This window comes from Mycena indigotica (assembly GCF_014461135.1).
Source record: "Mycena indigotica strain 171206Taipei chromosome Unknown Mind.scaff0007, whole genome shotgun sequence".
Taxonomy (NCBI): domain Eukaryota; kingdom Fungi; phylum Basidiomycota; class Agaricomycetes; order Agaricales; family Mycenaceae; genus Mycena; species Mycena indigotica.
Genome location: NW_023503006.1, coordinates 1306571 through 1329484, shown reverse-complemented (window position 1 = coordinate 1329484; position 22914 = coordinate 1306571). Strand labels below are relative to the sequence as shown.

At 53.7% G+C, this 22914-nt stretch overlaps 5 protein-coding genes across 5 annotated transcripts; 3 read left to right on the top strand and 2 right to left on the bottom strand.

Annotated features, from left to right (window-relative positions):
* Positions 1–2421: 2421 nt before the first annotated feature.
* On the top strand, positions 2422–6120 carry MIND_00814700 (uncharacterized protein; the record flags this gene model as incomplete). Its single annotated transcript, XM_037364821.1, has 10 exons — positions 2422–2827; positions 2876–3105; positions 3155–3546; positions 3594–4029; positions 4079–4276; positions 4320–4536; positions 4584–4952; positions 4997–5386; positions 5432–5844; positions 5890–6120. The coding sequence occupies 10 exons, from the start codon at positions 2422–2424 to the stop codon at positions 6118–6120; spliced, it is 3282 nt and encodes a 1093-aa protein (XP_037218063.1).
* A 7902-nt stretch (positions 6121–14022) lies between these two features.
* Positions 14023–14839, top strand: MIND_00814600 (P4Hc domain-containing protein; the record flags this gene model as incomplete). The annotated part of the gene is made up of 2 exons (XM_037364820.1): positions 14023–14447; positions 14500–14839. The coding sequence occupies 2 exons, from the start codon at positions 14023–14025 to the stop codon at positions 14837–14839; spliced, it is 765 nt and encodes a 254-aa protein (XP_037218062.1).
* Positions 14840–14916: 77 nt separating this feature from the next.
* MIND_00814500 (F-box domain-containing protein) lies at positions 14917–16290 on the top strand (the record flags this gene model as incomplete). Its single annotated transcript, XM_037364819.1, has 1 exon — positions 14917–16290. One exon carries the CDS (start codon positions 14917–14919, stop codon positions 16288–16290), a length of 1374 nt encoding a protein of 457 aa, XP_037218061.1.
* Positions 16291–17550: 1260 nt separating this feature from the next.
* MIND_00814400 (uncharacterized protein) lies at positions 17551–18395 on the bottom strand (the record flags this gene model as incomplete). The annotated part of the gene is made up of 5 exons (XM_037364818.1): positions 17551–17622; positions 17678–17781; positions 17837–18064; positions 18119–18145; positions 18197–18395. 5 exons carry the CDS (start codon positions 18393–18395, stop codon positions 17551–17553), a joined length of 630 nt encoding a protein of 209 aa, XP_037218060.1.
* Positions 18396–21121: 2726 nt separating this feature from the next.
* On the bottom strand, positions 21122–22297 carry MIND_00814300 (uncharacterized protein; the record flags this gene model as incomplete). Its single annotated transcript, XM_037364817.1, has 4 exons — positions 22117–22297; positions 21969–22031; positions 21816–21917; positions 21122–21753 (listed from the first exon to the last, which is right to left on the bottom strand). Exons 1-4 carry the CDS (start codon positions 22286–22288, stop codon positions 21122–21124), a joined length of 969 nt encoding a protein of 322 aa, XP_037218059.1. The 5' UTR covers positions 22289–22297.
* Positions 22298–22914: the final 617 nt, after the last annotated feature.

Below are 22914 nucleotides of genomic sequence, written 5' to 3'. Positions count from 1 at the left end.
ATTTGGTGGAAGCTCCAGATATGATATGATTATAATATATATATATGTGTGTCCAGAATAATATAGTAGTCAAAATAGCATATTATAATCATATCTGGCCAGCACTACTGTGACTACATCCAAATTCTGATATTTGATCCCCAAAAATTGAGACAAAGTTATATGAATTGATTTGGGAGCAATAATCCTAGTTATATTCACAGCAAGGAAAACAAAGGAACACAATGAGGTTGAGGATATAGAAGTTTGATGTCCGGGATGCCGACTACTCATCAGCGGAATTGATGCCGGCCGATGTCACGATCAAGCCATGGTGCTCCCAAAGCTGGCTTCGATACAGCACTGAGTAAGTACCGAGGTCAGCCCATGTAATTCAGAAACTCAGGCCACATTGACAACATACTTGAATATCCAACAAAATCTTCTCGGCCTCTGCCCTTGATTGGTGGACCTCTGTCCACAATGTTAGATACTCCATCCAGGACTTGCGCGATGCGGTGGCGACCGACACGTGAAGCCGGTCCTTGGCGCTCCGGAGGCTGGAAACGATATAATGTCAGCCCGGTGTTGGGAGAAAAAAAAAATGATCCGGCCCTGACGACGGCTGACGTTGCCATGGCATTTTTTTTCACTGGGGCACCGTCGTCAACGGGCCCGGAGGTTTGAACGCACCTGCTAATGCGTCGTTGGAGGCGCTCTGCAATGACGACGCGATCGGCACGGCGTGCTGATCCAAACATGATGTCCTCTATGTCGGCAAACTTGGCGTCGAGTGCGACGAGCAGCGCGGCGGGGCGTGTTGATATGACCAGATGAGCAATGACACCGAGGAGGCAGGTGGCGGCAGCGAGTATCCGGAGGATGTGCTGAGGGATAAGGGCCACGACAGAGAGGAGCACTGTCGAGCAGACCTGGGATGTTGTTCCAGTATGCATGGACATTGGATACCAACTGGACACAGCTGGAAGACTTGGAAACGGAAAGGGGGGGTATGTCGCATTAAGTAGTGTTTCTCATGAGAAGCACTGTAAGCTGCCAGTCGCGGTATCACCAGGTGGTGTGCGCTCCGAGCCTCCGATACCAGGGATCGTGTGATTGGTCTCATCACGTGCTCCGTGACCATCGTGACGCGACGCGACCTGTCCCAAACTCCATCGTCCATGTCTATGGAACCTTCGCCTCCCTTTTACTTTCTTACGCACTACGATGTCTGTCAACCCCGTGGCCTCCCCACCATGTCATCTCCACCGTCTAAGGGACTTCAAAGTGTTGCTCGCAGTTGGAATCGTCTTTTCCCTCCCCATGGCCATTGTCCGCAACTCCAATCCTACGAGCCGCTGAATGATATCATGCCATCGTCAGATTTATATCGTGGCTCACATCCGCCGGCGTCCCAAGACATTGGCATTGGCATGTCAGGGCTTTGGCTGCCAACTTGAATTGTGCGGCTTCAAATCTCACTCCCGACACCGTGACTAAGCGATTGAAGGCTCCTCTGTGGCTGCTAGTAGTCATACTCGAGACTCCCAGTCTGCAGCTACTATCAACTCCACAATGGCGTATCCACAAGTGACGCGTCCCACACTAGCTGGTGTATGTGTATGCTCACGGCCTAGCGAACTTACGGCCAACGTTCTTAGCTCAATTGGGGCTTTAGTACTTGCTGTCAACCAAAGGGACCCGGAGACGGAGAGGCATGGGCTGAAAGTCGACAAATTGTTGCGGCACGACGATCTAACAAGAGATAGATCATTTTCAACTGTGCGTCGCTAATGTCTTTTGTGGAATCTTACCATAGCATTTAGTTCCTTCTATGTAGTAAACTTGGTCAAACAACTCGGGGAACTTGGAAGATGGACTGACCACGACAATTTGGACGCCGCCTGGTGGGATCTGCGGCGAGTTCTTGAAAGCGGATGCCGACTTCAGCGAGAACGTTGCATGGACAGTGCCTCTGTGTCCCTGGTAGTGCCCATAGACGATGGTCACCGGGTCGCCGGGCTGGAAGGCCCGCGCCACGTCACAAAGCGGGACGAGAATCTCCGTCTTCCCGTCAAACAACGTCAGTAGGGTTACCGGATGAGGCCCTGATGTAGATGAATCCACCCCGGTGAGCTACCACCTACCATACCGTAAGACCCGTTAGGTAGATTTTTTTGTAAGTAATTGATAGACCTAAGAAGGTCCGTTCCAGCAGGAGTGTGACGTCCGTTCGACCGGTGATCCGGAGCGATTACGCTTCTCTCCCTCTCTATTCTCGCAGCCTCTACTATGGCACGCGACGGGCGACTCCCAAAGACGCGCTCTTCCGCTCGGCACGCGCAGGCCCGAACTCGCGGGGCTGGTCACTATCAAGTCAGCCCTCTCCGGTCTCGCACAGGCCACATGAAGCGCGTGATTCAACCTACAAGGAACCAAGCAATGCGCCAATCAGCCCTTCAATCTCACCTTCAGGCGCTTCTTGCTGGCGATGTACCTGCGGCCGAGAGTTCAACGGCCAACCATGGTGATGGAGAAGCGATGGATTGGGAGGATGAAGAGGAAGATGAGAGGGTTGCTGATTCGGAGGAGGCTCCAGCTTTGGCACCATCGACACCGATTCAAGTTGCCCTTCCCACGAGAATCTCCAACGCAAGGCGAAGCTCTAAGGCCAGTGTCGCAGACGCTTGGAACACCCTTCTACCAGAACTCGAAGCTCCCTGGGCTGCTTTCCACACGGCAACCTATGCTGCGCCACCTACCCATATTGCCGCCTCCATCCACCACTCTTGCGAAGCGGGATGCACATCCTCCATTCGCTCCACTGTGCAATGCCTTTATCCCACTCGTGCGTCCACATTCTGCTGACATTTCAATGTAGACTTATGATTACTAGACATGCAGACTGTTTTGATAGCGACTTGCAGCTGCAAATCTCTCTGTGCGATCCTCGTCGAAAACGGGGTCTTCCCTGCATCTCCTCGGCGACCCCGCATAGGCGTATCCATCGACCTTCTCGAGCTTTACCGGGCAGTATTCGAGCGATCGTGCGATGCCATCACGGCGCTTGCTCACGCGCTTAGGACTGTTTATCTGCGTCGCGGATACCATGTTCTATCTGAACAGGTATGGGTTTCTGCTCTAATTCACAGCCTAGTGTTAATCCTAGTGTTAGAAATCCGGTGCTCTCTCCACCGACCCCTTCCGACAGAGCCTCACTCAAGCGGTTTTATGGTCCAGCAACCTCCGAGATCGCCTTCAATCACATGTTAATGCACTATTAACCTCTGCGGACAATGCTCTAGCTCTGGAAACTGACGACAACATTCCTTCACCCTTGGGTTCTGCAGAAGTGGTGGCTACGCCGCCTACGACAGCTGACGCGGCAGCTCCCTTGGCATCGCCTACAACGACTGATGCGGCAGCTCCATTGGCATCGGCTCCACCGCTCCCAGCTTCCGATGCCACAGCTCAACGGACACTACAACGGGGTCGTGCAGACCGAATCCTACGCGAACGCTGCCCGTTGTGTTTTGGTGGCACAGAATGGGGCCGTCCGCTCAGCGTGTACATTTTCACTTTGTTGATATTTCCTAAGCTGATTTATATGTTAGCGGAGGTGATGTTCAGCTGGCTGGGGATGCCTGCTTCAGCTACCGCCATCTGCGCTCTGCTGGTGATGGCCCAACAGGATATCATCCAAGATTCTTTGTTCCCAAGGCCAAGATTGATGCGGTCAAGGTGCGAATGGAGGAGGCGAGAAAGCGACCTGTCCAGGTCACAGCACCAGATGATGGGTGTTCAGAGAATTGGACTGCCGCCAACGAGAAGAAGAGACTTGCGGATCCGAAAAGATATGATGCAAGTGGTATATTTGCGCTTACCTGCCGCCATTCCCAAGTCCTCTTTACATGCAATATTGACACTCCAGGAGAGCGCCACCATTATATTATTGCCCTCCTGGAGGAAGTGCTGTCTCATCTTCCTTCGGAGGCTACAGCCTGTCAAGCGTATGATGTTGGCTGTATTGTTGATCGGACTCTTACTCTGGTCAGTGTTTTCTTTTATATTTGCAATTGAGTTTTATGTATTGACACAGTATAATATTCTTGACCCTGGTGTTCGGCAGCGTGTGGTATTTGTGCTCAATGCCATGCATGCTTATGGGCATGAATGGAGCTGTCAGCTAAAGTACAACCCACGCATGGTAGTTGGAATGGGGTTGACAGACAACGAGTGCATTGAGCGTCTCTGGTCACGAATCCGAAAACTTATTCCCATCACTCGTGGGCAATGGGTATGTTCTAGATATATTATTATACTGTTGCTGACACAACTAGAATTCGAGACGTATCTGGACAATTGACCAATACGTAGCCTTCGTCAACGAAGATGGATTCTACAATCTCGGAAATTGGATTGTTCGACAAGAGTCTAAGAACTATGCTGGCAAGTTCAAGACTGCTCGGGCCAATCTAATTCGTGCTGGAGTTCCAATTTCAGAGCTTCAAACAGAATGGGAGGCTCAGAGAGCATCACAGACCTCTCTCCGTAGGCGTGCGTAGCCATTTGGAGCTACACTGAGCACCGCTAATACTATGTAGATGCTCCAAAGCGTTTGCGGCGTGAGCTCGACAAAGTGATTGCACTCCAGGCTCAGATCGATCTTGTCGAGAAGTCGATTCTGGAGGTTCGTCAAACAATAGCTGGTGACGCCACTGCCTCCGATGCCCAACAACTTTTACGCCAGCTCGAATCAACCCACTCAGAGCTTTCCAAACAGGCTGAGGCACTGTATGCTTCACTGAACATTTCTAAAATCTATCCCGAACTCCAAGGTCTCTCTCCCGAGGTTGCACATCTACTTCTGATGATGCGCGACCTCAAGATTAGCATACGGAGGAAGGCAGTAGGGTCTTTTCAAGAGTGGGAGACACTCGACCAAGCAGTATCAGGCCGCCGGGAGCCTCTAGGTATTTTCAGTCTACAATTGGTAGCCTCTATTGACAGTATCTAGGAACAAAGTTATATCAGGCAACTCGCTCTACCATCACCAAACGGCAACCTGCATTGATGAAGGCTCTCAAAAAGTTTAATGATTATTGTACAGAGTTTGAGCAACTTCGACCTGCAGACTGCCATATTCCTGTTCCACATCCACTTCCTACTCAACTCAGTGCACTCCGGGAGGACACTTCCTTGCATGAGGATGTTTGGATCACACCATCAGAGGGACGACCGCCACGCTGGCTCGAAGATGAAGATGTTCGACAAGGTATTCGGAGCCTCCTTACTCTCAATCGGTGTCAGGAGGAGATGGTTCGCTTGGCAGCAGAGCGTCGCAACATGCACCAGTGGTTAGAGGATGAGGACAGAATTCTGACCTATACAATGGAACACTACCAAGGTTAGACTCTTACACCTTCCAGTGTAAAGATTGACTTGGCAATAGAGCCTCTCTTGCAACTATATTTGCATGAGCGACGGGAATATCTCTCTATCTTGCGGGCGTCTTGGGGCCAGTGCTTAGCTGGACCTTCTGTCCGTCCACTCCGTTTTACAGGACCAACAGCACCTATGCCAGCACCTCTATCTCCAAGAGCCTCCTCCCCCTCCCCCTCCCTCCCTCCAACCCCTCAGCTTTACTCTCTCCCTACATCAACCCAAATCATACTGGAACCATCTGATGAGCTCAATGATCAAGACATTGAAGTAGCACCCTTTGACTTACTTCCAGAAGAGTCAGAGCCTAGTGTGGATATCACTGTGGATGGTAGTATTGATGCACATGAGGCACTCATTTTTGAGAGTGAAGAGGGTGATGGTCTGGATATCAACTATACTTTTAAGATTGAGGTCCAACCAGTGAGTTATTTGGTTTGAGTTATTTGTTGGATTTATTCTTTGTAGCCTCCCAGACAAGTAGACCTACATCTCTTCCAGGTCCTACAAGAATATGCAACCAACAACCCAAGTATACCGAATGCTCCCACATCCCGAACTATTGTTGACACCGTTGGGCGAAAGCTCCATATCGACTCCGAGGACCTCAAACGCCTCCAGCATCGCACTCGCTGGCTCAACAATTTCTGTCTCAATGGTGTTGCTGCCTTGGTTATGAAAAAAATTTGCTTCCTCTGACATCTCTTGTGCACTACTGAGTACTCTTGACCTTCACAGAGTCCAATATGATACCAATGATTCTGTTCTCTGGCACCATCTGGCTCCAACTGAATATTGGAATAAAGAGCTCTGGCTCATTCCTATTCATCGTAGGGCAACAGCAACACTGGGTCTTTGCTGTTGCCTCCCCCAAGGAGCAGATGCTGTTTTTCTATGACAGTTTTGCAGAGATGACTGGGTGGAGCTCTGATCTTTCAGTACGTGTTTTCTGCTCATGTCCAATATTATTAATGCTCCTTATAGGATCTGATGAAGCTCTTAGCTGCCATGACTAGACTGGCAAGAGCACATGGTCATCCATTGTCTCATCTACAGCAAACAAAACCATGGCTTGCACATCCACTATTTGAGATGGTAAGGGAGCCTCTACTATTTTTTACTGTTTTTTCCATACACTGACATCTGCACCTAGGGAGCAGCACAGCAACACAATGGCTATGATTGTGGCATTTGGGTTCTTTGTATGATCTTAGCTGTGCTTAGAGGCTTCTCTGCCATTGACCTCACAGAGGAGCAAATTGGTACTATTCGGTCTTTCTTTGTAAAGCTTATACTATCAACTTGAACAAAACTACCCTAACTACCCTTGGAGGAACTTGAGATAGTATAAGTGAACGATTTTGCGTGCCTCCCATTGCAAAAACAGCTGCCACATCACGCAGCTACATGGTTGAGTAATGGGGTCATAAAAAAGAGACTCGGCGCGGTGCCATGCAGCAATACGAGACCGGAGCTCATTTCGCAATCTATCAGCCACTCGTTTGTATCCCAGTTGCCCAATATCGTGCTGGAGCAGTTGGTCGCGACGGTTCTGATCACGAAAATGAATGGCGTGGAGTGTGATTGCAAGGCGTTGTATTGCCTTGGGTCCCAGATCAAGTGTCGTCTCGTCAATCGTGAATGGAGGGGCATTTTTCCATGGAGCCACCAGAGTTTCATCGGGAGAGATTGGCGTTGACACAAGATCTTGGAAGAGCGGCGACTTCTCTGGCAGTAGATAGCGCGAGAATATCATTATCTTGTCGCTGAGGGCAGGCAGGCGTGATATCGATTGGAGTGCAACTTTGCGCCGGCGTCGAAGCGCATTTAGTTCAGTGCGAATTGTTTTTCCACTATATCTCTTGGTTAGAAGACAGAAGAGTAGAAGAAAGCAACGCACCGTGCACTATGGTTATATGTTTGGTTGTAACGCTGACGTGCTTGAGCACGTTCTTGAGGAGTGTTGTATAACTTTCGGCGGCCCATGACAAGAAGTGACGGTATGGAGTAAGCCTGTATTGTGGCGAGTAACGCCAGTGATCAGTATTCCTGCAAGCATAGGAATTCTTCTCCAGAACGCGGAGAAGAGAAGAGGAAAGTAGCGGACACTTACCCAGAGACCCCCAGTCATTTCTTTGGAATATTTGATGAGGTCGTTGGAGAGTACGATGCTCGTCTTGACGATACGAGTTTTATTTCCGAGGCTCCGCGAACTGGGTGGAGGCTTCATGGAGCTGACCGAGGAGCTGATCGGAGCCTCCATTGAGAAGGTTAGTGTTGTAATCTGCTGTGAAATTTCCAGAGGTGTCTGCATTTCTTTGAACATCTTCATTCTTACCTGAAGAGTAGATTTCCTAACAATTGCAGCCAGAATTCACCGTATACGCATCAACAGGTGGAGGCGCTTGGAGGTGATGTCACACTCTGTGACTCTCTCACTTTGCCTCTCGAAGAACGATGGGTGGCGGCGGCGGCACCTCTGCAGGTGCCTCCCAAGCTCTACCTCCAGCTCCACACCGACTCAAGCTATCAGTGGCGTCCTCCCTGCACGTGCTCGAAATTTTTTTGCCTCCTCACCTCTTGCACAACAATCGCCCACCTCCCGTTCGTCACCAAGACAGCTACTTCTCAAGTCAGCCAGCGCTTTATCAAGGTAGTCCATCCTTCCTACCGAAAAATTGAGTACTGAGAGGTGTCAGGGCACCACCAAAAGGCGCCACGTTGTCGTCGCACTTGTGGCCTCCATCGGCCAACCTCCCTCAAATTTTTACTTGGAAGTGAGTTTTAGCCCCTCTCTATTACGCTGCAGAGACAGATGATCATCTTTCGAAGGCTTCTTGCTTCGTCTACCTTCGGTATCGACGAGCGCTTCTCGCGCACCTGCCATCAAAACGCTCGACACAGGTCAGTGTGTTCGTGAAGCCATGGTTTTATTACTCACTATCGCTCAGGAGAGGCTCTTTTTCTTCAAGCTGTCTCTGTAACAATGTCGACTGATCAAAATGCGATTTCGTCCCCTCATACACCAACCAAAAAATGGAGCCCCATCTCTGCCATCGAGTGGGCAGTCCTACTCGGAGCGACTAGGAGAAAACGACTTCGCAACTTTTGGCACGCAAACGTTTGCCGACATTCCATCGTTGGCTGGACCGAGATTTGGCTCTATCCCCTCACTTGCCAGCCACAGATTTATTTCCGGCCTTAACTACCTGGTCCCGCCACTAGACGAATCCGGCAACATCACTCTAGACCCTGACTTGGGCAATATTAGCCTCCCCCATATTGATACTATCGAAGAGGCTCAACGACATCTGCACAACAACGTCATCGGTCAGGGTACCAACTTCGAGAGCATCTTCCAAGAGCAGTACTCTCTCGAGCAGCAAGGTGGTGGACGGGGCAGAGCAGAAGATGATGAGGACCCCTTTCTTGACGACTCGACCACCAACTCCCAATTCGCTCAACGATACGGGGACGACGACGATGAACTTCAAGTTGACGACTCGGTCATCGACGCGCACCATCACCCTTTTGCTCCGCAATACGACGAGAACAACGAAGCAGGCTCTGATAACCAACAAGGAGGTGGACGCGGCGACCCGCCGCCATTATCTCCAGAAGACCAGCGCTCAACTAGATTGCGCTCAAGTATCCCAACCTCTAAACGTGGTGCCAATAATCCCGACTTCCTTGCGTTGCAGCAAGCTCGCCGTCAGCTGCAACAACCCGAACAGGAGCCTCTTATCCCCCGATTGGCAGCCTCTCACCTACCACCGCCTCCATCCTCTCAGCTCGCACCGCCGCCTGTCAATGACATCGACTCTTGGGTTCACGTTCCAGAGCCCGAGAGCACTTTGGAACCAGAAAAATTGGAAGGCAAAGTCGCAACAGCGGCAGAGAAAGTAGCTGCAGAGAAGGCAGCGGTTTCGCAGCCTCCGGCTGTATCACCAGTAGCCTCGTCTCGCTCTGTTCGCTGGGCTGATTATGTCCCTCCACCCCGCTTCTCTTCCGAACCGCCTACGCCTCAACGTCGTCCCGACAAATTCATCCTGCCTCAAAATTTTCGCGGCTCTTTGAACGAGTTTCATGCCCAAGGCGGCTTCGAAGAGGTGTCCTTGCCTCCCGCGCCTGAAGCCTGGGCCGCGAAGCATACAATTTCAAAACCGCCGACGCTTAAACCCAAAGGTGCTCGGTCCAAAGAGAACAACGACATTATCATGTCTGTATTCGGGAAACTTGTCGACCTCATCAACGAAGCAGCTCACCAGACCGGCTTTGAGCCTGCGCACATCCAAGATATTTTAATGAAGATGCTCGACGGCACACCTGCGCGCGTGCACCCAATTCCTGGAACATTTATCAGAGTTTCGTCGCAGATCCCCAACACCGCCTTCGCGAGATGCGAAGAGTCTACCCAGACTTTAAACCTCCCCAGATGGAGGACCCCGAAGATGCGACAAAAACGATAGACGCGGACTTCGACATGACGCAAGCTGACATCCGCCTCGCCTACAATGCGTTCAGCAAGGAGCTTGGATCTGGAGCCAACGAAATCCTTCGGACCTACCAGGCTGTCAGTGCGAACAACGCTGGCCAGACAACGCAGCAGTCCCGACGAGTGCTATTCAACCGTGTCGTCAAAGATTGCAAGGCCTCGGTATGTTTACTTATCTCCACATCTATTCTACACCGACTTAATCATCTTCCAGCTCGATCGCGTGCAGCGCTTTGGATTCCAGGGTATCGCTGTTGTTGTGGGGCCAATAATTCATCAAGATAAGGACCTTGGCTGGATGCATACGACTGATCAGCTTGAAGGGGTAAGCTTCTTGCTGTTTGGCTACCATAAACTCTGGCTTATGGCTCTACAGATCTTTGATGTAATGCATTGTGACTCCGATGATATTATCGCTCTCTATCAGTCAATTGCATAGTAAGTTTCACAGCTGCTGCCTCGGTGACTCATCTTAAATGAATTACAGCAAAAGCGAAGTTGCACCAATAGCAACTGCCTTCAGAGAGGCTCTCGGCAGCGGCGGCGGCACTCCTGGTGGCGCAATCAAGGAGGCTCGAGGTGACGGTGGTGGCGCAACCAAGGAGGCTCGAGGAGGCAAGAAGGCTCGAGGAGAGGAGGGTGGTGTGATAAAGCGAGCTCCCGCGTCTGCTCTCAGCACCAAGGCCAAGGGCAAAGGAAAAGCCAAAGCCCGCTCCCCCTCTGATTCCGAAGACTCCAATGACGAAAACGACTTCCCTGCCTCCGAACTGTCTGGTACTGAAGGAGCTAACAAGCTGCGTGATGTCTTGTCGGACGCAAGCATAGAGGATCTTGGGATAGACGTCTTTCGGGCGTATAGCAACGGGAGATTTGGCGTGGCAACTCCTCGCGCATATTTTTGGCGCCCATCGCGTGCGTATATACAACTATCCCACGCGCACGCTGCTCCCCAACGAGTACACGTCGGGGAAGGGCATAACATCCCTTACTCTCAAGCATCGTCGAGGGCTCATGGCTGCGGTGAAGGCCAGGCACCTCCATCGGTTCGGTGGCTTGCGATTCGAATGGATTCCCGACACGATAACTGATACTTCAGGTATGTCTATATATTTTTTCTCACTATTGCTTGCTAACGTCTTGGATAGATTTGCTTGTTGTTCTCCGTCGCAATTACTCGCGTAGACCACCAGACACCACAGACGATACAGTTCTACGCAAATTCTGGCGCTCTTCTAACGGTCACGGCCTCCAACATCTTGACGCCAATGGATATATGTGGCTCTGCTCCTACGACTTGGAGCTCAACCCCAACCCCTCCAACGGAAACAAGAAGATGCTCGTCAAAGCCCCGCCTGTTGTTGTGAAGAAGGAGGGAAAAACTAGTAAGAAGGTTGGGCAGGGGAAGAAAGTGGCTGGTCGGAAAGCGGAGGCTTCATCGGAGGAAGAGGCTCAAGAGACCCCATTTGCGACGGATGACTCCGAGTGCGATACACAGCGCGATGCTGATGGAGATATCCAGATGGGGGATCTTAGTGTGGGCAATAGCGAAGAAGATCGCGAATTTATTCCCTGGCCGCAAAAAATCTCGCGCGAATCCCCCTCGACATGCTGCTCCCAAGGTCGCGGGTCGCAAGAAAAAAGCAAGCGGCACGGTTCGCCAACGAAGACGTTGAAATGCAATCTGTCATTGGCAAAGACAAACAAGGACCTTCGCGTCAACAGACGGTTCAGATTGGAGGGGGTAGCCTACCTACTGCGCAGCCGAACAGCTTCGTCAAGCCCTCCCGCGATCGAACTGGAGCCTCCAAGCATGTCCGTCGCTCTGATGACTCCGACGACGAGTCTGACCATTATTCCTCGCCTTCACCTCGAGTTGGACCGCCGACCAATCTCAAAAGACGTGGTGACCGTGCCGACCCGCCTCTCTATACTCCGCCCAACAAAAAGCGCCAACGTCAGCTGATGGATTGTGTGGAGATCACGACTCCACCCAAGGCCACGAGCAAGACTTTGCACGGCAACCATGATAGGCCTGCTGCAGTAGCTCAGAAGCCCAAGTCCGAGGCTGCGAATAAGCGCGACACCGTTGTTGGAGCTGACAAAGCTCGCTACGAGCGCGTGCCGGCTACTCAGCCTCAGGGTCCTACCTCTCAAGTCCCCCTGCGGGCTTCCAACTTCAAATTCAATGCAGCCAAGATGCATGCTGGAAGCGATAAGGCTCGCCACGAGGGTGCGCCGGCTGTTCAGTCCCACAGTGCTGACCTGCCATCTCGGAAAACTGTTGCGCCGCTCACAAAAGCCGGGCCTACCACCAGCAAGACATCCATCCAAACTGCGGCACCTCGTGATTCGCAAGCGGGCACCTCTGTTAATCGTCAAGCCCGCTCTGCCCCGAGTCCCCCTCCAGTCGCTGGACCGTCCCGTGCGGGCCCTTCGGTGAATCGTCAAGCCCGCTCTGCCCCGAGTCCCCCTCCAGTCGCTGGACCGTCCCGTGCGGGCCCTTCAGTGAATCGTCAAGCCCGGTCGGCACCCAGCCCCCCTCCAGTCGCTGGTCCAAGCACTGGGACCAGCTCATCGTCGATGGCACTCCTTCAGACGCTTGCTCGACAGTGGGATACATTCGATGAGGCGAAGAAAAGCTACTACCTTGGAAGGATGAGCGTCGACTCGCAGATGGTATTCTTGGATCTGTTGGCGGCTGCGGGCAAGATTTAAGTTCTCGATTGCTTTCTTGATGTGCTGTGAACTCTGCTTTCATATCTCACTGTATTGCTGTGCGTATTGGTAGAACCTGTATATTTTTTTGAAATCAATGTCATGTTTTTGTACAATCTCTGTAGTTGAGTGTAGTGGCGCAGACTGGGAGCCGCATATAGCTCCGCTACAGATCCAAAAAGGCGCCGGCTGCCTCCTGGCTCCCGGCTACCAGATCCTTTTAGGTCTATTATTTACCTACAAAATAGTGTACCTAACAAGGTGCTACGTAAGGGTTCCGGTAGCGCACTTAGGTGGATGAATCCAGCCTCGTGACATGCCCTACGCGCATCCGGTGTCGTCCTTCCACGACCAGAATGTGATCGCCAGCCTGTACGTGCGCCGGCCCGGTAAGAAAATGCGGCCGGAGCAAGTCGGCGCTGATGGTGACCTCGTCTTGCGGGTCGGTGGTGTGCTCGAGGAGCTCACTCACGAGCGTTGGCGAGAGGACGTTGAGGCGAACCCCATGGGTAGCGACGCGCACGATTACGTAATACATGCCCATGCCGCCTGCGTCGACGACGATGCCGCTTTGTCGCCGGCTGCCATCAGCGTCGCGCACTGGCAGGACGACTCTGCTGCCGGAGACTGGCTTCGGGGCATTCCGGGAACAACTGATGGCGCATACGACGTGTGCATCGGCCGCCTCCCACAAACGGAGTTCCACAGTCGAAGGTGTCGCAGGTAAGGTCATTATCAAGCGAACGTCCATTGCGGGCTCGATGCGGTAGAGAATGCAGTGGGCTTCAGGAAGAGGTATGGTTTGGTGTAGCGCACATGAGCATTGAGAGTTGATGTGTAATAATGCAGGACCACCCTGAGCAGAGGTCGCATCGAACGATGTCACGAACCACAGCTCTTGCTCTACGAGAAGAACAAGCTGTCCCGCTGGGAGACACGCGCTCCCCGTGCGGTTCACGTGAACGCGACCCCTGGCAGATCCTGTCTTTAACCACTCCCCGTCACTCACTTCCATCGGCATTGCCAACAGTTTTGACGAGCCACGACAATGATCGCAAAGATGACTGAAGACAGTCAGCGGGCACCAGATGACAAAACTTGAACGCGGTGGGTATCCTACATGGTAGTCAGTGGAAGAAGTGGCCACGTTGTTGATGCCGGCCCATTGCAGGGTCAACATGGGCACAGCTTGGGTACAGCCACGTCAGGCCCGAATGTATGAAAAACTTGAACTAAATCCAAAGAAGTCCATGCCGTGAGACGTCGGTGCCGCGTTGGAGGTGTTGATCCGCCCGCGGACGTGAGTCACTGTGACACGACGCGACTTGTCAGATGTCTCGTTCCTTATACATAATGTCATTCCCCAACTTTCCCAACCCCCAGGACGCACAATGTCGCCCACAGTCACACCCATAGACTTCTCCGCCACTCCCCTCGCGGACTCATACACGGGCTTCTACGCTGTTGTCCTCGACAACGTCTTTAGTGCGGACGAATGTGGGATGCTACTCGGAGCGGCACAGACGGCGGGAACGTGGGCGCCGGCCGGGATGATGGCGCATGCTGACAAGGAGACGGTGCACTCAAACTTCCGGCACAGCGAACAGATCGTGCTTGTGGACAAGTCGGTGGCGGCGGGGGTGTTTGAAAGAGTACGGGAGCTGGTGAGTGAACTGGGGCTATTGGAACCGCAGGGGAAGTGGGGTGGGATTGTCGGGAAGGCAAAGAAGACCAAAGAAAAGCAAAATTCCGGGGAGGAGCGCCCGCCGAGGAAGTTTGAGGTCAAAACGCAGAAGGCGAGTTGGCGGCTTGTCGGGTGCGTTTGCTGCGTTATCTACTCGACTGCGGGCTCATACCTAGCATCCCAGGATGCACCCGCGATTGAGCTTTCTGCGATATGGCCCAGGACACTACTTCAAGCCACATTGCGATGGACTGAACGAGCTCACTGAGGGCGTTTCGGTCCCACAAAAGTCCTTCGTCACAATTCATCTGTACCTCAACGGCCTAGACGACTCGCCAGACCCACTCGTTGGCGGTGCCACGCGCTTCTGGACCCCGGACAAGAAGCATTTCATCGATGTCGAGCCGCGGGTGGGGAGAGTGCTGGTCTTCCAGCAGCGCATGTTAGTTCATAGCGGAGAGGAAGTCGTCAGTGGGGTCAAGTACAGTATGCGCGGGGACTTGATGTACGAGAAGACAGAGTGAATGAGATGCCTCGGCTCGGCGCTGGGCGGTTGCGACAGAACTTCTGATGGGGACTACTGCCTTTGCTCTGGACCAGCATGTCCTCGCAGGCGCCGGCTTCTGGACTCCGTTTGCAAATCGCTGCTATCGAGCAGGAGATTGCCTCCTTGCTGGCTCAAAAAGCAAAGCTTGAAGAAACCCTTGCGACTGTTCCGTTTCCCGCTCTCTCGCTGCCTCTCGATATTGCGCGGCTCATCTTTCATCGCGTGGTCCCCGATCACCCCAGCAACAGGCGCATAGTCGAAGCGCTCAAGATTGCGGGTGTCTGTACTGCCTGGCGGGACATCGTCTTTACAGCGCCGGAACTGTGGACCACTGTCGCAGTCAAAACTGGCAATGTGGCGATGGTGCAGGCGCTAGATACGTGGCTTCCGCGAACGAAAGGATCCGCCTTCAAGCTCATCATCAACTTCGAACGCGACGAAAGAGTGGCTACCGCGGTTTGGGCTGCCGCAACCAGATATTCCGCGCAGTGGCAGGATGTCTTGCTCACCACTGGCGACTCGCTCACTCTCCCATTGCCCAACTCGCTCCCGGCACTCACGGCGCTCACCATCCAGGGCGATTTGGCACTCGAATGTGCTGATGGGAGCACTGTTGATGCGCCGCACTTCTCGCATCTCTCGCTCGACACACCGATTCTGATGTTCCAACTGGGACTGCCGCTTGAGCAGGTGGCCACGCTTTACCTCCAGGGCGAATCCTACTCCGGGCTCATCCCTATTCTTGCGAAAACACCCGACGTGCGCGACCTTACGCTCGACTTTTCCGACTCAGACGGCCTCGTGGCCAGCGCCGGCGCTTCGTCCCCACTCGTGCTCACGTGCCTACACACACTTGAGTACAACCATGACCTTCCAGAGGCGATTGTCATAGCGCTTGTGCTTCCCGTGCTGCACACCCTCCGTTTCCGTAGCGAACTTCCCGGCCCCTTCAACACCGTGCCGACATCCCAGCTCCTTACCATGCCAGGCACCGGCGCTCGTCGCGCGCTGCGCGAACTCGAGATCGGCCGGACACGTGGCCACACCGTGACCTCGCAGGTGATGGCGTGGCTTGCTGGGCTGCCGACACTCACCCGGCTCACAATATGCCTGGACGGCTTTGGCCCGGAGGACATCGCCACATTCTGCAACGAAATTGCTGGCGGGGACCTCCTTCCCGAGCTCGAGACACTGCTTATCACGCACATGAAGCGCGCGGTTGAGGCACAGGTCCTGGCAGACGTGGTCGAACGCAGGTGGCGCTGGGTCGGCGGGGGATCGCGGATAAAGAAGTTCGAGGTGCAATTGGTGGGAGAAGATGTGCTGGGGTATGTTGAGAGGAGGTTGGGAAGTGGGCAGATGAAAGGGCTGGAGTACATGATCTCGCAAGGGCATAGTACTCATCCGCACAACTTGAATATGTATTGAATAGTAACAAAGAAGTAGAGAAAACGGATTAGACGCCATGCGACTGCCCCACTCTACCGGATATAGTAGGATGACCTTGTTAACTGTACTACTTACATCTGTAAAGGCTGTAATGTTACTAACGTACCACCAAAAAAACAGGTTAAAATGTGATCCCATGACACCAAAACTCTCTTTAGTCACTGGCAGTGCTTCCAGATTTTATTGTTGGTTTAATTTATATCTGAATTTCTCGACATTCAATATTTATCACCTAATGTCACGGATAAGACCCGGCCCGTCCGCTCCGGCGCTGGTGTCGGGCCATTGCGGGCCCGTAACACGCAGCACGTGACGACGGGGAACATGCGCCCCAGTAGGAGGAACGCACACGTGGGAAGCACGTGACCGAGAACGACGCGTCGAGCCATCGCCGAGCCCAACTCGACACCAGGGGACTGGGGAGGAGTAGCGCCTGGCCCGCAAGGGATGTGCGATCGTCCCCTCTGCGGCCAGGAACGGGAGCGAGGAGGAGGAGGAGAGGCCAGGGTGTCCGATCACCCCCTTTGCGGGCCCACGTATATAAGGCGCGATAGTGTACCCTGTACTCTATCGCTTAGATCGTCTGAAGAACTACCTTACTCCGTGCGAGGAGACGCTATCGACTCATCGGGCCCGACACGACCCGATTCGAACCGTCGACCACCGACTACGACAAGGGACCGAGTTCACGGGCCCTTTCGGTTTCGATCTACACCGCCCGCCGTACTTGCGGGCCCGACTATCCGTCTGTTCTGTTCCGGGCGCGCGTTCTTAGGAGAAGTCCTTGCACGGCCCGACCCGCAGTCTGACACCTAAGAATTTGATCAAGAGCATAGTTACTCAATATAACCCTGCTTTATGGCATCTTAGTTTGACCTGCATTTCATACAGAAACCCCAGAATAAATCTCAGGAACTTGAATATATAAAATATCAACACACTTGTGCAGTCTGTCAGTGCAGAGATTTTGAAACTAACATACTTCATATACAAATATCATATATGTAATAATGTTACACCTACAAGGCAGAATGCACAACTTACAGTACAAGACACATATGAGCCTCAAGTGGGATATCCAAGCTCTCCATCCAGTGGGCTGAGCATCAGCATACACTATTCCGAGTCATGCTGACCAGAATTTTTATTCTGTGAACAACAAGTAAAAAATATAACATACATATAGTATGATATTCATTGGAAATGAGCACAATCCGACAGTATGTACTGTACTGAGTTTCAGCAAGCATTGATGTAGCTTGTCAGCGCGCTCTTCTCCGCAGAGTCAATAGTCAGCGCATAGAAGTGTTTCTACCAGTGCCTGTCAGAAACCAACACATTGACTTCAGCGGGAACAACTACCCACCACTTGTATCCAGGCGCGGATGTACGTGCACACGTAGCTCGCGAGCGGGGGCACGAACTTTGCGGGGTCCTTGTCGCCCTTGGACTGGTTGAGGTTGTCCGTCACTGACGCCCCGATATCAGCACTCTTTCGGAATTGAAGATGGAGGGCTAGGCGCACCGGCAACGAGCTGAGGCCTTGTCAAGTCATTCGCGAAGGCCTCGCGCTGGGCCGGTGTCCAGTTGCGCGCGCCGGAGAGCCACGCCTCCTTGAGCGGGACGAGGTGGTCGATGTCGAGGTCGCTTGCAAGTGTGGTGGCGACGCCGTCATATGGGCTCACCCAGTTGCCCGAGGTCGCTTTGCAGGCGGAGTCGGTTACGACGGAGGTGCCGTCGCGTTTGAGCACCGCTGGGGGGGAGATATGAATCAGTATGTGGGATGGAAGAAACGAGGAAGCCGTACTTTCGCGGGTATCGCATGTGCCAGAGACTGAAAATGATCAGCTTATAAAAAGAAAAGGGGGATAGGAAAAGGACGCACTGGTGTCCCAGATCTTGAACAGGTCACGGCTGTACGCGGGCGAGTTGCTGTCTGCCGCGACAACGAGCTCAGAGAGGTAGGTCTTGGCGGTCGCGACGGAGACCGGTGTGGGCAGCGCTCGTCCGGTGAGCGGGCGAGCGTTGGGGATGGGCGCTGCGGAGGCACCGACGATGACAGCGAGGACAAGGAAGAGGTGCATGTCGAGAGGTGAGCAGGCAGCAAAGCATGCGGTCTTGATCCAGGATTGCTTATGAGCAGCGCTCCTGCCGCACCTCCATTGTCCAAAACCATCTTATCTTGAGCGCATTTCGTCTTATCGACAGCAACGTGCGACGAAGACACGCATGGGCTCGCATGGGCGACAGTTCGACGGCGGAGGATCAGCGACGGGTGGAGTGGATAGGCTGTGAGAAGAGTCAGAAGACGGGTGCTTCATGTGGCGTTATCGCCAAGCCTGAGGCCGTTTACAATTTGCAGAGCTCCCGGGGCCAGGGTACAAACACAAACCGCTCATGAATCCCGCCGAAAAGGCCACCGTCGAGCGGAACCAGGAAACTTCATCCGTGGTCGTCGTGGTCGTCAAGAGAACGAAGTCGGAAGCCTCGCTGACAGCCGCCGCCGGCGCACCGCCACCGTGATTGGCAGACTTCCATTTCGGGCAGGGCCACAAACGGCGATCGCCCACACGTGCACCCACAAAGCACAATGCCACTGTTGTTTTATCGAGCGTGACTCATCCAGTGTTGACTCTTTTCTCTCTCTCTCTCTTCCACACCACTCACCACCATGTCGATGAATCCCACCGCAAATAACTTGAAGCGCGCACGGCCGGCGTCCCCGGAGCCCCACACCAACGTGAAACAAACGGGAAATGAGCGCCACGCCGCCGGCGGTGTGGGGGAAATAGAACGCGCGACAAAGAAGGCGCGTGTGGCGGGGCCTGTAGGCTGCCCTCCCGGGCCCGCAAATCGAGACAAAGGTGCGTACGCCACCTCCCATTTGCGTGGCCGAGGGAGTAACCCGATGGTTCAAGTTGCAGAGCCCAGCGACCTGAGCGCCTTCCTAAAAAACAACAGGATCAACAAGAAACACCCCGCCAGCGCCGCCGATGTGGGTGGCAACGCCGCGCCACGGCCCAGTCCGCTGCCCAGTGGAAAAGGCCGCCCACTGATACCGGGACAAGCAGCGCGTCGTGAGTCTTTCACGCCTACAATCGGCTGATTTCTCACTAGTCCCACCAGACCAGCCAACCGCGCCGCCGCGTCCGCGAGCGCTGAAGTCACGCGACCCCGCGTCGACGATGTACGTGCCCATGCCACCCCGGGCCAGCGCTAGCGCTTTGCGCCAGTCCCCCGCCGGCGTCGCTCCGTCGGCCGCGCCGGCCCCGTTCCCGGGACGGCCGGCCAAGCGCGTATCTGCCGGTGATCGGCAATCAGACTCGCTGAAGCCCGTGCCGCGACCGCGGCCGTCGATGGCCGCAGCACCGCTCGTGCCAGAGAAGCAATCGCGATCGCCGTCCGACTCTACTAGTAGATCCCACGCCGCATCATTATCGTCATCACGACCTGCGTTCGACACGGCCCGGGCGGCCCCAGCGGCGCAGCTGAATGCGAACTCGGAGACGCACCGGGAGCTGCAGGAGATGCACCGCAAGTTGGAGAAGATGGAGCGCATACAGCAGCAGCAGTTGAGCGAGATGGAGCACAGGTATGAGTGGCTGCGGAAGGAATTGAAGCAGATCAAGAGGGACAGCCTGTCTAGGAGATAGTTTCACTAATCCTCGCATTGTACATTCACACAATTGAATCAGCTGTAGCTTGTCCGTGGCCGCACGACTGCCTTTATTCACTCCCCTTTTTCTTCTTTCACCGTTTTCATGCCAGAAAACATCCGCGAACCCGTCGAAAAAACTTGTCCTACCCTTTCCAGCACCCGCTCCTCGGCGACCTTCGCGACCTCCTGCTCCATCTCCTTGCGCGTGGTCGCCAGCACCTTCTTCACCTCCGCCGGGAGCGCGCGCTTCATGTCCGCCTCCGCCTCCTTTCGCAGTTCCGTCTTGACGTCCCCCTTCAGTTCGGTCTTCAATTCCTGCTTCACCTCCTTGACTTCCTCCATTCGCTCTCCCTTCAGCTCCTGCTTCAACTCTGCCTTCAACTCCTGCTTGACTTCCCCCTTCAACTCCGAGTCGGTCTTGAGCTCGTTCCGTACTTCCTCCTTCAACTCGGCCTTCACTTCTTCCTTGAGCTCGGCCTTCAACTCGGCCTTGAGCTCCTCACTCAACTCCCCCTTCAACTCAGCCCTCAACTCCCCCATCATTTCCGCTCTCAGCGCAGCCGTCAGCTCAGCCTTGAGCTCCACCTTCAACGCAGCGAGGAACGCGCCAAAGTGGTCGCCACTGGGCGATGGAGCGGATGGCCCGGGGCCGGCGACTATCTGCTTAGCAGCGCCCGCCGGCGACACTAAGCCCTTTGGTGGCCGTGAATCTTGCGCTGACCGTGACTCGGGATCCGATCCAAACAGTGAGTCATCACGATCAGAGACTATGTTCCTGGTGCCATAGATCTTAGGCTCTGCGTATGGTGAAGGACCAATCAGTGTGCGCAGACAGCATAGGTAGCATATGACGTACTCCGAATTGTCCGCCGCTCAGCCTGAGGCTGTCGGCGCCGTACTCTTTTAAGAACTTTTTCCCACTCGGACGCATCGAGTTCCTCCTGGAAATTGGCCTCGCAGAATGTGCGCTTCTTGCTGGTATTCGGCGCACTGGCGCTGGCGGGCACGGTCACGTTCAAGTTTGCACATTGGGCACGAGTTCTCGCTGACATGGGAGTTCGGGACAACTTGCTGGCTGTAGCATGTGACCGTGGGCATAGAAGGACATGACTCAACGGTTACACCTTGTACAATCACAAGACCCGACTTTATTCACTCCTCTTTTTCCTCTTTCACCACTTTCGCGCCAGAAAACATCTGTGAACCCGTCGAAAACACTTGTCCCACCCTTTGCAACACCCGCTCCTCCGCGACCTTCGCAACCTCCCGCTCCATCTCCTTGCGCGTGGTCGCCAGCACCTTCTTCACCTCCGCTGGCAGCGCCCGCTGCATGTCAGCTTCCGCCTCCTTCCGCAGCTCCGTCTTGACGTCCCCCTTCAGTTCGGTCTTCAATTCCTTCTTCACCTCCTTAAGTTCCTCTTTGAGCTCTGTCGTTAACTCCTGCTTGACCTCCCGCTTGAGCTCCTCCTTGACTTCTCTCTTCAGCTCAACCTTCAGCTCCTCCTTGACCTCCGCCTTCAACTCAACCTTCAACTCCCGCTTGACTTCCTCCTTCAACTCAGTCCTCAGCTCCGCCTTCACTTCTTCTTTCAACTCGGCCTTGACCTCTGCCTTCAGCTCCCCTTTCATTTCCGCCCTCAACTCAGCACTCAGCTCCGCCTTCAATGACGCGAGAAACGCGCCAAGATGGTCGCCGCTGGCAGCAGGCCGGGGAGTATGCGATGGCGCGGTAGTCGTAGAGTGGGCGACCGACTGGTTAGCGGTGCTTGGGACGGAACTTGAACCTGGAGCAATTTCTGCTGAGAAATCTGTCTGGCACCGGACGCGACGCAACAACGGCACTCACTACTGAAAGTTTGCACCGTGACGCTGTGATCCATCCCACTCGGACGAGCGACTGGCTGGTCACTGGCAGCAGCGCGTTCCAGATCCTCTAGTGCACGTCGACCTGTGATAATTAACATCAGCCTGAGACCTAGTACTGGTGTGCGACACTGACGAGTCTTCCAGCGCTCTAACAAGTCCGAGTCAACGAAATCAGGGGAGTCGGGTGACAGTGACCCTGTCCATAGCTTTAGCAGATCCGAATCCAAGCCCCAGCTGTCCTACAGACGCTGCCAGTGCATGCGGAGACATCGACCACGTACTCTTCCGCTTCCGCTTCGGACCAGCCTTCGGTGGTGACAGGATTTGGCGGAATGGCCTGGCAAGGAGTTCTTCCTCGTCGTCGTGAGACTCGAATGTGCGCTTCTTTCTGGTACCAGCGCGCGGGGCCGCCGGCCTGTAAAGGTTGTTCGCGAGTCGGGCTGAGAGTGACATGAGAGTTGGCAGCAAGCCGACAGCGCCACGTGACCGTGGGCATGTGTCGTAATGGCTTCTCATCGCCGCCGCCGTTGCCAGTGTGTCCAGCGTTGATCTGGCAACTCTTATGAGTTCTTTGCTGAAAACGATAACAGCGCGCCTGTTGGTGTATTGATGACTTAGGATAATTATTCATATCCGCTGGGTTGGATTACTAGTAGCTATAGTAGAATTTCTTACACATATCATTTAAATTATTACCATGAGACTTGAGTAGTACTAGTACCTGAGCAGGTCTTTTTTGCGGGCAGCCCCCATCCACTTCTGGCATAACGCGTAACGCTCCGCCGCTGAATGCATATTCGCATGTAAGGCCTCTATAATCTATTTTCCCAACACATTGATGACATTGCCACCGTGACGCGTGTCTCGTGGGCATGACACTTCGTGAGTGATGGGGAATATGATCCGGAGTTCGGACCGTTCACGTTATAGAAGATTCAGCCTTTCGGCCTTCCGGGCGACATTTTAGCGATACCCCCCTTCGAGATGAATTGTATGAAAGATAATTACAAGGAAGATAACTAAATATTGTCCGTCATGACTGATAAGTATGCACTCCAAGTCGTGTTTTCTGCCGAAGA